This window comes from Oreochromis niloticus, linkage group LG12 (genome assembly GCF_001858045.2).
Source record: "Oreochromis niloticus isolate F11D_XX linkage group LG12, O_niloticus_UMD_NMBU, whole genome shotgun sequence".
In the NCBI taxonomy this organism is placed as follows: domain Eukaryota; kingdom Metazoa; phylum Chordata; class Actinopteri; order Cichliformes; family Cichlidae; genus Oreochromis; species Oreochromis niloticus.
Window position 1 is genome coordinate 1,038,243 of NC_031977.2, and position 12,772 is coordinate 1,051,014.

Here is a 12,772-nt window from a genome sequence, read left to right on the forward strand (position 1 = left end):
GTGAGTTTGTGTTTGGGTCCTATTCCTGCCTGCACACAGCCAATTTGTGACCAGTTTATCCCCAGAACTTAAGGCAGTGCACTTGGAGTTATATAGCACTTCTCTGTTTTTACTGACCACTTTAGCAAATGTTTGGTCATGTTTGCCTAATCCCGCGTGCTGTACTGGTTTTGAGACCTATCACCGTGTCTAATACTGCTTTCTGCCTATGTTTGTGTATATGTGTAGGAACCTGAGGGTGATCCTCAGCCTATGACAGAGGTGGATCTTTTCATCTCTACCCAGAGAATAAAAGTGCTCAATGCTGACTCTCAGGTACCCATTTACACTTTAGGCACACATTTCCCTTTCTTCTATATTACCATTTAATTTTTTGCATATTCTGCAGTTTGTGTAGTGTTCTGGTAACATCTGTGTTAACATTGGATTAATGGTCCGTATGTTAGATCATTGGTAATAATGTGCTCTGAACAGATGAATCAAAGATGGGGTTGTTTTGTCAACAGTAACAGTTGACATGTTTGGCTTTTCAAGTCAGGCACCTCATATTACTGTGATGCATAATAGTGGACAAAGCAAGAAGCTCATGTATATCGTTTATCTATCATTTTTACATTTTTTGTAAACCTTCACTTTCCCTACACACACTGTTTATGGGGTTTAAATGCGATTAATTGCTAACATATATTGTTAGATTCTAAAGTACTTGCAACAAATGCAGAAAGTCTGCATCTTGTACACATGAGGAGGACTGTAAATGTTTCTATGGCTTTAAGGAAACTATGATGGACCACCCTTTGCGGACTATCTCCTACATTGCTGACATTGGCAACATAGTGGTTCTGATGGCCCGGCGCAGGATGCCTCGCACTGATTCTGAGGAGAACGTGGAAACCTCAGAGCCAAGTCAAGACAGCAAGCGCCAGTATAAGATGATCTGCCATGTGTTTGAGTCTGAGGATGTGAGTCCAACAGCATACTTCTGTCATGTCTTTGAAAACTTTTTCTTCCAATATCTTCTAACTCTGCCATGTCCTCTAGGCCCAGTTAATTGCCCAGTCTATTGGACAGGCCTTTAGTGTGGCCTATCAAGAATTCCTGCGGGCCAATGGCATTAACCCTGAGGACCTTAGCCAAAAGGAATACAGTGACCTGCTGAACACTCAGGACATGTACAATGATGACCTCATACACTTCTCCAAATCTGAGAACTGCAAAAACGTAAGAAGGCTGCATGTATTTCCAAACATTTCTGGTTTCATAACAGTATTTTTTATTCTGCTTTCCATCCACAGGTTGGCATAATCACATGTCTGTACTGCTGAATATGTAGTAGAGATTAGAAAGACAAATTAATATGGCATCCTTTTATCATGATAGTTCAGAAAAAATAAATTCCAATGAAATGTAATTTAAAATGATTTGATTTTGTCTCTCTTTGCCTGTCGACTGCCTACTGTGTCCACAGGTGTTTATAGAGAAAGCTAAGGGGGAGATTCTGGGCGTGGTCATTGTGGAGAGTGGATGGGGCTCCATCCTACCTACAGTCATTATTGCCAACATGATGCATGCTGGGCCAGCTGAGAGGTCTGGTAGACTGAACATAGGAGACCAGATCATGTCAATCAATGGAACCAGTTTGGTGGGACTGCCACTGTCCACCTGCCAAAGCATTATAAAGGTATGTATGGTATGTGCACCCATTGGTGGAGGCTCATTTCCAGCATTTGTATTTGTGTTCTTATTATTTTGTTTCATACCCACATAGACATAGCTGAGATAAGAATGTAAATATACACAAATCTAATTTGGCTTCATGCTCAGCACTCTGTGCACCATTCAGTCTCTCCATCTCCACACTTCCTCCACTCATGTGTAATTCCACGAGATACAACAACCCATCCCCTACCTTGAGAGTGTTCTCCACCCACTGCTTGCTGAGAATCATTGCCTCAAAAATGGAGGTGTTAATTCCCATCTCCCTGCACTGAATTTGGCTGCAAATAAGCTGAAGGTCACCAAATGATAAGACCAGCAGGACCACATCATTTACAAAGAAAAGTAAGATCCTGAAGCCACAGAACCAGAAATCTCCTCTTTCTTGGCTACTCTCTATTATATTCTCCATTAAAACTATGAACAGAATTGGTGACAAAAGACAACCTTGGCATTCACAAGGAAAGAGTCTGACTCTAGCAAAGCAACCATGCTGATGTTACAGCTGTACAGGTACCAAATAGTCTGAAACAACAGGATTTATAATCTATGCTCCCAAAGCACATCCCACAGAACACTCCAAGGAACATGATTATGTGTCTGCCCCAAGACCACAAAGCACGTATAGACCAGTTGTGCAAGTGTCCCAGGACTAGACAGAAGTTGCTCCTTCTGAACTGAGTTTTGACAAATGGACACATTCTCCCGTATGAAGGGCATAGGCCTTCATGGGAAAACTAAGAAGTGTGATCTGCTGAAGTTAGAGTAAGCATTTCATATATAAGAGAAACCATCTCCACATCTGCCAGTCCAGAGGAACTACCCCCAATTTGGGGCAGAGGTGTATCCAGTACAACTTCACAGCATTCAGAGCTTTCCTGGAACTTAGGGGTCTAACACCTGGTGACACGAAAACGCTGCAATGAAGTCTGTTGAAACAAGTGATTTGCATAGCTTATTTTTACAAATAGTGGGATTTATCTTGTGCTTGAAGATGCTCTTTGGATTCGATTCTCGATTCTTTGAAGTCCTCTCCCAGTTTTATTGGTCAGATGAACTTGTTTAGTTGTGTTTCTTACCTGCTAAATACATTCACAGTAGTCAGTCACTGTGATGCTAGGGACTCACTAGCTTAGCTTAGCTTGTAGCCAACTTACTTGCAGCATTAGCCTCTTCACCGGTCCCTGCTGCACTTTCCTGGTCATTGTGTCAGATGTTTAGTTACTCTTCATCCTCATTTAGTAATAACTATATTTGTAATAAATGTAACCTGTTTACAGTTCTAGAGGCAAGGATCACGGAATTGGAGAGTCAGCTTCACACCTATGAAAAACCTATAGCTATCAAGGCCCCTGTAGTCGGTGCAGCTGAAGGTAGAGCATCAATACAACTTTGGACTGAGCAGCTCTCGTTTCTAAAAATCTGATCAAATTTATTAAAACGTGTCTATCCACATTTGGGACCAGGAGTTCCAGTCTTACACACCTCTTGCAGCTTCTCTCCTCTTGTTATGTCCACAAAACCCCATCCTCTTAGAGACTGTGTCAGCTCCCAGACCACCAAAAAACAAACCTAACATAAAAAAAATCACACAGAAGGAACTCTATAGTATCTACCACTTCACCAAAGAGTAAAACAGCGAAATGGGGATTATTAAACACTAGCTCCTTCTCTTCTAAGTCACTGTACATAAATTAATAATTGATAAACAAATTGATTCTCTGCCTTACAGAAACTGGGTTACAGCAGGATGATTATGTTAATTTAAATGAATCAACACCGCTGAGTCATAGGAATAGTCAGAATCCTTAAAGCACAGGCCGAGGAGAAGTTGTTGAGGCAGCAGTCTTTCACTCCAGCTTATTAATCAACCGAAGACTCAGACAGGGTTTTAATTTATTTGAAAACCTAAGCTTTGTCCATGATTTATACCCCAGCTGTTTTGGAGTAGACCACCTGAGAGATGCTTTGTTTGACCCATGCATTAACTGTGGCATTTTGATACTTTCAGTGAGAAATGAGAGGCTGTGTCAGGTGGAAACCCTACTCCAAAACAGTAGGCCTTCCACCTCCTTCACCTCCTCCCTCACCTGCCTTTCTGGGAGAGCTGCTGGGCTGATCCTGTAGCCTTTTCCCTTCAGAAAGTGGGGAAGTGTGGTGGAGTGCAACGAAGAAGCTGCAAAACCAAAAACACTGTGTGTCATAAATAAAAAGGAAATAAAAGCGGCCAGTGTGTCATGGTCCTTTTGTCATGGCTGTGTGCAGGCAGGCAGAGAGGAAGGACCCAAGATGCAGGACTCACGGAAGCGAAAGCAAATTCCAAACAAACAGCTTTATTGCAGGAGTTACCGAACAGAAAACTAACTATACTGAAAACCACTAGACTGGCATGACGGCAAACAGAACACACAGGGAGTGAGGGCAGAAGATGTTAACGACGCGACACCGAGTAGGGGAAGACACAGACACTAAATACAAGAGGTGAACGGAGCGAAGAGGAAACAGCTGGGAGACACGGCTGACGCTGATTACACTGACGAGACAGGGAGAGCACAAAGCTGAACGCACTGACATAGGACGCAGACCTACAAAATAAAACAGGAAGCACACGACAGACAGAGACACAGACGCAGACTCATAAGCAGGCATAAAGACATCATGGACAGACAGAGAAGACTAAGCACAGGCAACCTAAACTAAACATGAGGGCAAGATAACGAAACCCAAACCAGAAATAATCATCATCACCAGATAGCTTAAAGAAACAGAATACAATCACAATCAAAACAGCATCACCCGAGAATAAGAACTAATCCATAATGCAGAGATAAACCAAAACCTAAGGAACTCAAAATGCTGGGTCGAACCGACCCAGGACCGTGACACCTTTCACACATAGGTTTTAAAAATGATGTCCCAGGGTCATAGGCTGCAGTTTTGCTGCCAGCCTTCACCCTTTTCAGGGATCATAGACTTCTCACAGACATTGTGATGGTTTTACTGCCAACCTGAAGGCATGTAGTATGTAGCCCATTAATATTTACATTGTAGATTCTCACTGAAGGCATCAACACTATGAATGAACACATATGGAATTATGTAGTAAACAAAAAAGTGTGAAATAACTCCAAACATGTTTTATATTTTAGATTCTTCTAAATATCCACCCTTTGCTTTGATTACTGCTTTGCACACTCTTGCCATTCTCTCTCTCTGAGCTTCATGAAGTCGGCACCTGAAATGGTTTCCAACAGTATTGAAGGAGTTCCCAGAGATGCTGAGCACTTGTTGGCCCTTTTGCCTTCACTCTGCACTCCATCTCATCCCAAACCATCTCCATTTGGTTTAGGTCAGGTGACTGTGGAGGCCAGGCCATCTGCTGCAGCACTCCATCTCTCTCCTTCTTGGTCAAATAGCTCTTACACAGCCTGGAGGTGTGTTTGGGGTCATTGTGCTGTTGAAAAATAAATGATGGTCCAACTAAATGCAAACCTGATGGGATGACATGTTGCTGCAGCATGCTGTGGTAGGCATGCTGTTAACTTGTTATTTCTGAGGCTGGTGACTTGGATGAATGTATACTCAGCAGCAGTGTTATGAAAAATACCGGTGGACTCAGAGAGCAGAACACACGGAGGCACAGAGTTGCGGTGAAACAATTTATTTACAGTGAAGGGGATGAATTTTCAGGGACAGTGTATATACAATAAAATGTGAATGGGAATGTGGTGCCGGGATGTACAGATGGGAAGACGCACACTGGTAGCGCACTCGATCTGAGTGGAACAGGAGAATTAGGAGGGTCTTGCCCGAACTGAGAAAAGCATAAAAGAGACTTTACAGAGAGTTGGAGAGCTTACTTGGTACTGCTTGCCAAAAACCTCCGGAAGGGAAACAAACCAAACAAGGCGACCCGGAGAAACAGAGAGACAAAAATCCTGGGGAGGAAACAAAACTATGTACAGTCACCAGCGAAAATAATCCACAGGCTCCAGTAGGCAGGCTGGCAGATTTACAGGCACTCCAGAAAAGTCAATACTCCAACACTAGTCATCTGTCGGGCAGCTCCTAAAGAACGCTTCAGAAGAAAGCGTCTGAAGGGTAACAGGTGTGCCAGGTTCATTGAGACATGTGAGACAGTTTTAACGTAGCGCTTGATGGTTTTTGTGACTGCACTCAGGGACACATTCAAAGTTTTAGCAATTTTCAGGACTGGCTGACCTTCAGTTCTTAACCCTAGAACACTATCGCTATAAATAGTAACACAATCACTAATGCCGGGTGATTTTTACCCGATATAATATAACCAATAAAAAGTAATCAAATATATCAAAATATGACAACACATGACAAATTAGAGTGGTCTTCTTTTACTTTCAACTGTGCCATGTCTAACAAAATGAAAAAAAAACCTCCTAAAACAAAATAATGACTCTGGAAAGCTGGTCTTTGGTCCACCCATTCCTGGGACATTTGAGACTTCCCTGGTGAAGGCACAGGCTCCTCGACACGCAAACAGCTGCAGGAGAGAGAAATCATGTAAATGTATTTGCTCGGGTGTAAATCACCCAGCGATAGTGTTCTAGGGTTAAAGTAATGATGGACTGTTGTTTCTCTTTACTTAGCTGATTGGTTCTTCCCATAATATGAATTCTAACAGTTGTCAAATATGGCTGTCAGTTGTGTACCAACCTGACTTCTGCACAACACAACTGATGGTCCCAGCCCCATTAAGAAGGCAAGAAATTCACAAATGAACCTTGACAAGGGGGCTACTTTCAGAAATCTAAAATCTAAAACATATTTAGAATTATTTATTAATTATTTCTTTGCTACATAATTCCATATATCTTGCTTCAAATACTTGATGTCTTCAGTTTGTATCTACAATGTAGAAAGCAGTAAAAATAAAGATAATGTATATAGATATATATAAGTGTGTATATATGTAAAACTACCAGTGCAGGACTCTGCGTTTTGTGATCGAACACAAGCGTTCAATTTGTGGCGTGGACCACACCATTTATTTTGACACTGGGGCATAAACCACTCCAAGTCTGCTGTTGGCCCTTGCAAAGCAAACACAGTAAACACTGAGCCAAGATGGTGCCCGGGTGAATGAGAAGCTTGAACTACAGTGTCCTGTATGGGTCGAATGCTTGAAATCTGCCTTTTTTCCATTATTTAAGCTGCCCTACAGTGACCACTGCATAGGAGAGAGCGCTTGCTACCACATATATATATATGTGTGTGTGTGTGTGTATGTGTGCATATTATGTATAATATGTATACACATATTATTTGCTGCTGAATTTATTTCATCCTAATAATTGCTCTTTCCTGCTTCTCTTTTATGTAGGGTCTGAAGAACCAGTCTCATGTCAAGCTGAATATTGTGAGATGTCCCCCAGTGACAACTGTACTCATCAGACGGCCAGACCTGCGCTACCAGCTGGGTTTCAGTGTCCAGAATGGCATTGTGAGTAGTGTCTGCTCTGTTACATGATAACTGCAATTTTGTTACATTTCTTGAGTGATTTTTATTTGTTATTTTTAAAGAAAAAGTGACATCTCTTCAACAGATTTGCAGCCTAATGCGTGGGGGCATTGCCGAACGGGGCGGGGTCAGAGTCGGTCACCGCATCATCGAGATCAACAGCCAGAGTGTGGTGGCCACACCACATGAAAAAATTGTCCACATCCTGTCCAGTGCTGTGGGAGAGGTAAGACATTGCATCACATTATACATAACAAAGAAATCAGGATCTTTCGATGCTTGTGTACAACAATTAAAAGTGAAACAGTACAGTCTATTGTGCCTAAGGCCTTTCTGGTTGGTGCATTTGTGGGTTTCCTCTGGGTACTATGGTAAATGGACTGATTCTTATATAGCGTTTTTCTACTCTCCCGGAGTACTCAAAGCGCTCTATATAACATGCCTCATTCACCCAATCACACAAGCACTTTATCTACACTCAGTGCTTTCTAAGTACATTCACACACATTCATACTCCGATGGATGCATCGTAGAGCAAATTGGGGTTAGTGTCTTGCCCAAGAATACTTGGCATGCAGAGGGATCAAACCACCAACCTTCCGATCAGTAGGTGACCTGCTCTACGTCCTGAGCGAAAGCCACCCTACAGGTACTCTTTGCTTCCTTCCTGGTCCAACGGCATGCATGTAAAATTAACTGGTTATTCAAGCACTTACATCTATACGGTAGAGTACTTCAGTTTGTGGGAAAAAGCTTTATATACACTGATCAGGCATAACATTATGACAACCTGCCTAATATTATTTTAGTCCCCCTGTTGCTACCAAAACAGCCCTCACCCATTGAGCCATGAAGTATCTGGCACCAAGATGTTATACGCCACTCTGCATTGTATAATAACTTGTTATTAATCTCTGGCTCTCTGCCACAGCATGTCTTTAATTCTGACTTCCTTCTCTCACCACAACCAGTCATGGCAGACTCTGCTGCCGGAGGTTTCTTCCTGTTAAAAGGGAGTTTTTCCTTCCCATTGTCAGTGGGAAGGAAGTTATTTTAGGGTCTACCTTACAATATAAAGCACCTCGACTGTTGTTGTGATTCAGCACTGTATAAATAAAATAAAATTGAATAAAATTGAAGTGAATAGATTCTTTAAGTCCTTTAAGCTGCTAGGTGGGTGCCTCCATGCATCAGACTGGTTTTCCCAGCACCTCCCAAAGATGCTTGACTGGGGTCAAATGCGGGGAATTTGGAAGCCAGTGAACACCTCAGACTCATTGTTGTGCTCATTCCTGAACCAGTTTTGCTTTGTCTCAGAGGCCACAGGCATGAGGGAATACCATTAAAAGGTATTCCCTTTCTATGATCTATAACAGTGCTTAATGTTACATGTTAAGGTAACATTCACATGGATGACAGGACTTAAGGTTTCCCAGCAGAACATTGCCCAAAGCATCATACTGCCATTGGCTTGCCTTCTTCCCGTAGTGCATACTGGTGCCAGGTGTTCCCCAGGTAAGCTGCATGTACACACAGACAAGGGGCTGCAGTTTTGTAGTTGCTCTCATCCAATCGTCTATCCATCACATTTAGCCCCTTGCACCTACCCATTTTCCTTGCTTCTAACACATCAGCTTTGAGGGCCAGATGTTTACTTACTTTCTAAAATAGCCCACCCAATAACTAAAAATATCCAAATATTAAAAAGTTATTTTTAAATAAAGTTATTTTAAAAGCTAAGTCTTTATATTCATTGCAGATGATACTGAATTTTATGTTTTTATTGTTTTGTGTGATTATGGACCATGTAAATCAAGAAGTCTAGCCCTTGTATTATGTTGAAAAAAAAATCACATTGATTACACAGTACGGGTCATTTTGACCACTCAGAATTGTCAAAAAAACTGCAATAAAACAATAGCAACTTTATTTTCCATTAGATAAACATTTAGAACACAGACATACAACGCAGTTTGAATTTCCATAACTATTTTTAAGAACAATTTACAAAAAGTTTTTCCTTCTTTACAAACACATTTCTTTTGAACTTGCCTGATTTTCTCAGTTTTTTAATGTTCCACATTTTCAGTGTTGTCCACATGATGGACAGAATGTAACTGTGTGCTTTCTGCAGATTTATTTCTTGCATTTCTCACAAAAAGTGCTTGTTTTAATGTCCTCTCGTGAGGGACAGACCTGGCATCTTTTCCGTTTCTTTACACCTGTATCCACTGGATCCACTGCAGACTGGTTGGATGGTGCACACTTGACCTTTTCAATGACAGCTGCTGCTGGGGATTGAGCTTGTCTGACTCGCCTCTAGATCTTGGGAGTAAACAAGACTTTTGCGCAGTTCTTCCAGGAAAAACCGACGTCGGTACAATATGCCGGCATTCCAATGTTGGTTGATTTCAGTCCACAGGACATAGGCATTGTAAGCAGACACATCCAAAATATTGTAGAAAATTACCAAGGGCCAACGAGCTGTCTTGCGCTGGCAGCTGTATGTCGCTGTGACTTTGTCAAGATTGTCTACTCCTCCTTTGGTGGAGTTGTAGTCTATCATTTGTGGTTTTTTGTCTTCTCTTGTGCTCAGAGATGCATGTGTAAGCATTGTGCTCATGACAAGAACATTCTTGTTTTTCTTTGGGCAGTATGAAACAACTGGTGCTTTCTGAGTGAAAACAAATAATGAGGAATGCAGAGATCTTCCCTGCATCTTCAGAATTTTACTGGGAAGTTCTGGCTTATTTCTTCTGATTGTTCCCAACATAGTCAGCTTTCTCTTCTGAAGTTCCTCTCCAAGCCAGTAGGATGTAAAGAAATTGTCACAGGTGATGTTATGCCCTTGCAGCCCTTCACTCATCTGCAGCACCACACACATCCCCTGATTCTTCTCAGATGCTCCTCCAGGTAGCTTTCCAGTGTACACTTGCATATTCCATGCATAGCTAGATTTTGCATCACAGGCTGGCCATATTTTGATGCCATACTTGGTCGGCTTGTTGGGCATATACTGTCAGAAAGGACAGCAACCCCTGAATGGAGTTCATCAACAGTAACGTGGGGACCAGGGTTGTACAACAAAGGTAGAATTTCCACCCATTTATCCCATACATCTCTGATTGCAGCAAGTTTGTCTCTTTCACGTCGACCAGCTCTGATTTCGCAGTTGTCAAATCGGATCACACGAGATATCTTGAGAAATGTCTCCAAAGACATTGTTGCTTGAAAGATTAGCCTTCCATTCTGTTCATTCCATAGACTTGCAGTTGCTTCTCCCTTGGACCTCCAGCTAATATCAGAATTCCAATATAAGCATGCAAGTCAGTCTGATCCAGTGGCTTCCATTTCTCTTGAAGTACACGCCTCCCTTCCAGGTTAGTCATGTCCAGTATGATCCTCTCTATTGGAGGGGATATGAAGAGCTGAAATGCTGATTGAATATCATCAAGTCATGTGACGGCAAATCTTGTAGGACCAGGAGTCATTTTGATGACATTAGAAGATGACAACCTGCCTTGACTTCGGTGTGGTGATAGTGACCATTTTATATTACCATCTTTAGATGTCCATGTCTCCTCTGTGGATGGTGATTGCTGCATTCCTTGGTTTTCATTTGATGTAGAGATGGCAGCACACTCCTCAGAATCCTCCTCTTCATTGGAAAATTGGCAGTCTGGATCATCAATAACATTGTCCTTGGTCTCTGAAAGATTCTCTGTCTCTGACACACCTTCTTCTTCATCACTATCCCAGTTCAAAAGCAGTGATAAAGGTTCTTCAGTCGTCAACCTTCAGGAGCTCATTTTTGGTGTGTTGAAATGACATGAGAACAGTGACAAGAACAGGGGAGAGAAAGTTTCTTGCATACACACCTGGGTCTTAATGTATATTCAGAGGCAATCAAAACAAAGTACATCAAAGAGAAATGTTTGTTTTGGATCTGATAAATCTGCATAAAAGCGTGCGGGTCAAAATGACCCACAACATCATCTTCGTATACAAACACTGCAAAGACATTCCAGGACCCATATTTTACACACCAGTTCATGACCCCAGATAAGGAAAAGTCATAAACTTTCATGAAGAAAAAGAAAAGATGACCAGTACTTTGGTCAACACAGAAACTGGAATGGGTCAAATTGACCCTTAACATTCCAGCCCTAACCCTAACCTTATCTGTACCCTTAACAAGCACTTTAATGACTTAAAATAGTGTTTTCCAAAGTGATTTAAGTAAAATGAACAAACGTGTAGATTCCAAATGGTTCTCATGTTTCCTCATTTTTCCGATCTCGTCATTTGGGGATGTGTTGGGTGCCTGGAAGCGTAATATGGATTTGTCACCTAGCATAAAATATTACGCTTTTGGAGTGAGAACGTGTTGCAGGATTCAGGATTCCAACAATGGCGGCAGCTCCTTAGTTTTAATATTACTCTTATTAAACTTTAAACATATTTTGAGAATGTAGCTGTGTAAACTTCAAATATCTGCTCGGTTTATCAAGACATTACATATTTTCCAAAGTCCTGCAGCGTTTTCAGAGACGTTGTTAACCACCAGCTCGATAGCTGACCGTGAAGTCAAGGGTCACTAGAGCCAGCGAAAGCAGCAAACTCTCAGCACATCGTTTTCAAACCCCTCGTGGTCTTTTGCTACTCAGGTTAAACATGATATATAAGTTACTTAGATAACTTACTAATGTTATTGTTTGGCTTTTTTTTGTGTTTTATTTGTTCCTAAGTAAAACTGGTGTCACGAGTTCAAAATATTGGGGATGGATACAGGAGGAAAACCAAAATAACAACACTGGTCCGGCCGGGTCAAGTCAAACGATGATTTTAATGCACACGTGTAGGAGATGGGACACTGTACGCAGACAGCACCAGATCTCTCTCTGAAAACCACACAACAATAGTTTTTATGAAAATCACGGTATTAGAACGCCCCCTCATGCATAAAGTAGGTACAATACAATCAATGTTGACAACTTTTAACACATTAAAAGAACATCTTCTTCTTCCCGAGGCCAGATCCTTCCCAGTAATCTTCTTACTCTGCTTATCCCCTGGAACAAACAGTCTCTCCTGCAAGCATAATCAAACAGCGACAAGGCCTTGCAAACTATTATTTAAATATTTGAACTCTCCCCTCTACATGAGTTTAACTGCTGCTTGTATGTGTGCGTGTGTGCCTCGACCTCAGCCTTCACTCTGTCTATAAGGACAGAGGCCAACTCTGCATGTGTGCAATAACCTAACTGAAACCATACCTGTAATATGTTGAATAAATGTTCTAATCAAATGCAACTACTCAAAGCTTAATAAAAAGAATATAAATGAATAAAGGATAATGATGAATAACATGATATATGTGTTTTGTAAGCATGTGTGGCCTTCTACGCTCTACGTCACTTCCCTCAATAGATCAGCCAGACATCCCGCTGACTGTAGCTTTTAACCCTTACTGACGTGAGCACAACTCCATAATAAGCACCAAGCGGCAATATGTATAAAGATGATCATGGTTACACCTGTAATGAAAGATTATATGAT

The 12,772-nt window shown here is 41.5% G+C and overlaps 1 protein-coding gene and 1 long non-coding RNA gene across 5 annotated transcripts in view; one reads left to right on the plus strand and one right to left on the minus strand.

The window, feature by feature from the left end:
- apba1a (amyloid beta (A4) precursor protein-binding, family A, member 1a) overlaps window positions 1-12,772 on the plus strand; it is a 65,943-nt gene that overhangs the window by 40,192 nt on the left and 12,979 nt on the right. For all 4 annotated transcript variants that reach the window (XM_019365913.2, XM_019365915.2, XM_019365914.2 and 1 more), the window contains 6 exons: window positions 229-315; window positions 777-962; window positions 1,042-1,221; window positions 1,469-1,681; window positions 7,076-7,195; window positions 7,299-7,439. In XM_019365913.2, coding sequence (XP_019221458.1) covers window positions 229-315; window positions 777-962; window positions 1,042-1,221; window positions 1,469-1,681; window positions 7,076-7,195; window positions 7,299-7,439 — 927 coding nt within the window. The remainder of the gene's footprint in view (window positions 1-228; window positions 316-776; window positions 963-1,041; window positions 1,222-1,468; window positions 1,682-7,075; window positions 7,196-7,298; window positions 7,440-12,772) is intronic.
- Window positions 5,362-5,932, minus strand: LOC102076782 (uncharacterized). The gene is made up of 2 exons (XR_267468.2): window positions 5,577-5,932; window positions 5,362-5,492 (listed from the first exon to the last, which is right to left on the minus strand). It is a non-coding gene; the product is annotated as an uncharacterized LOC102076782 (long non-coding RNA).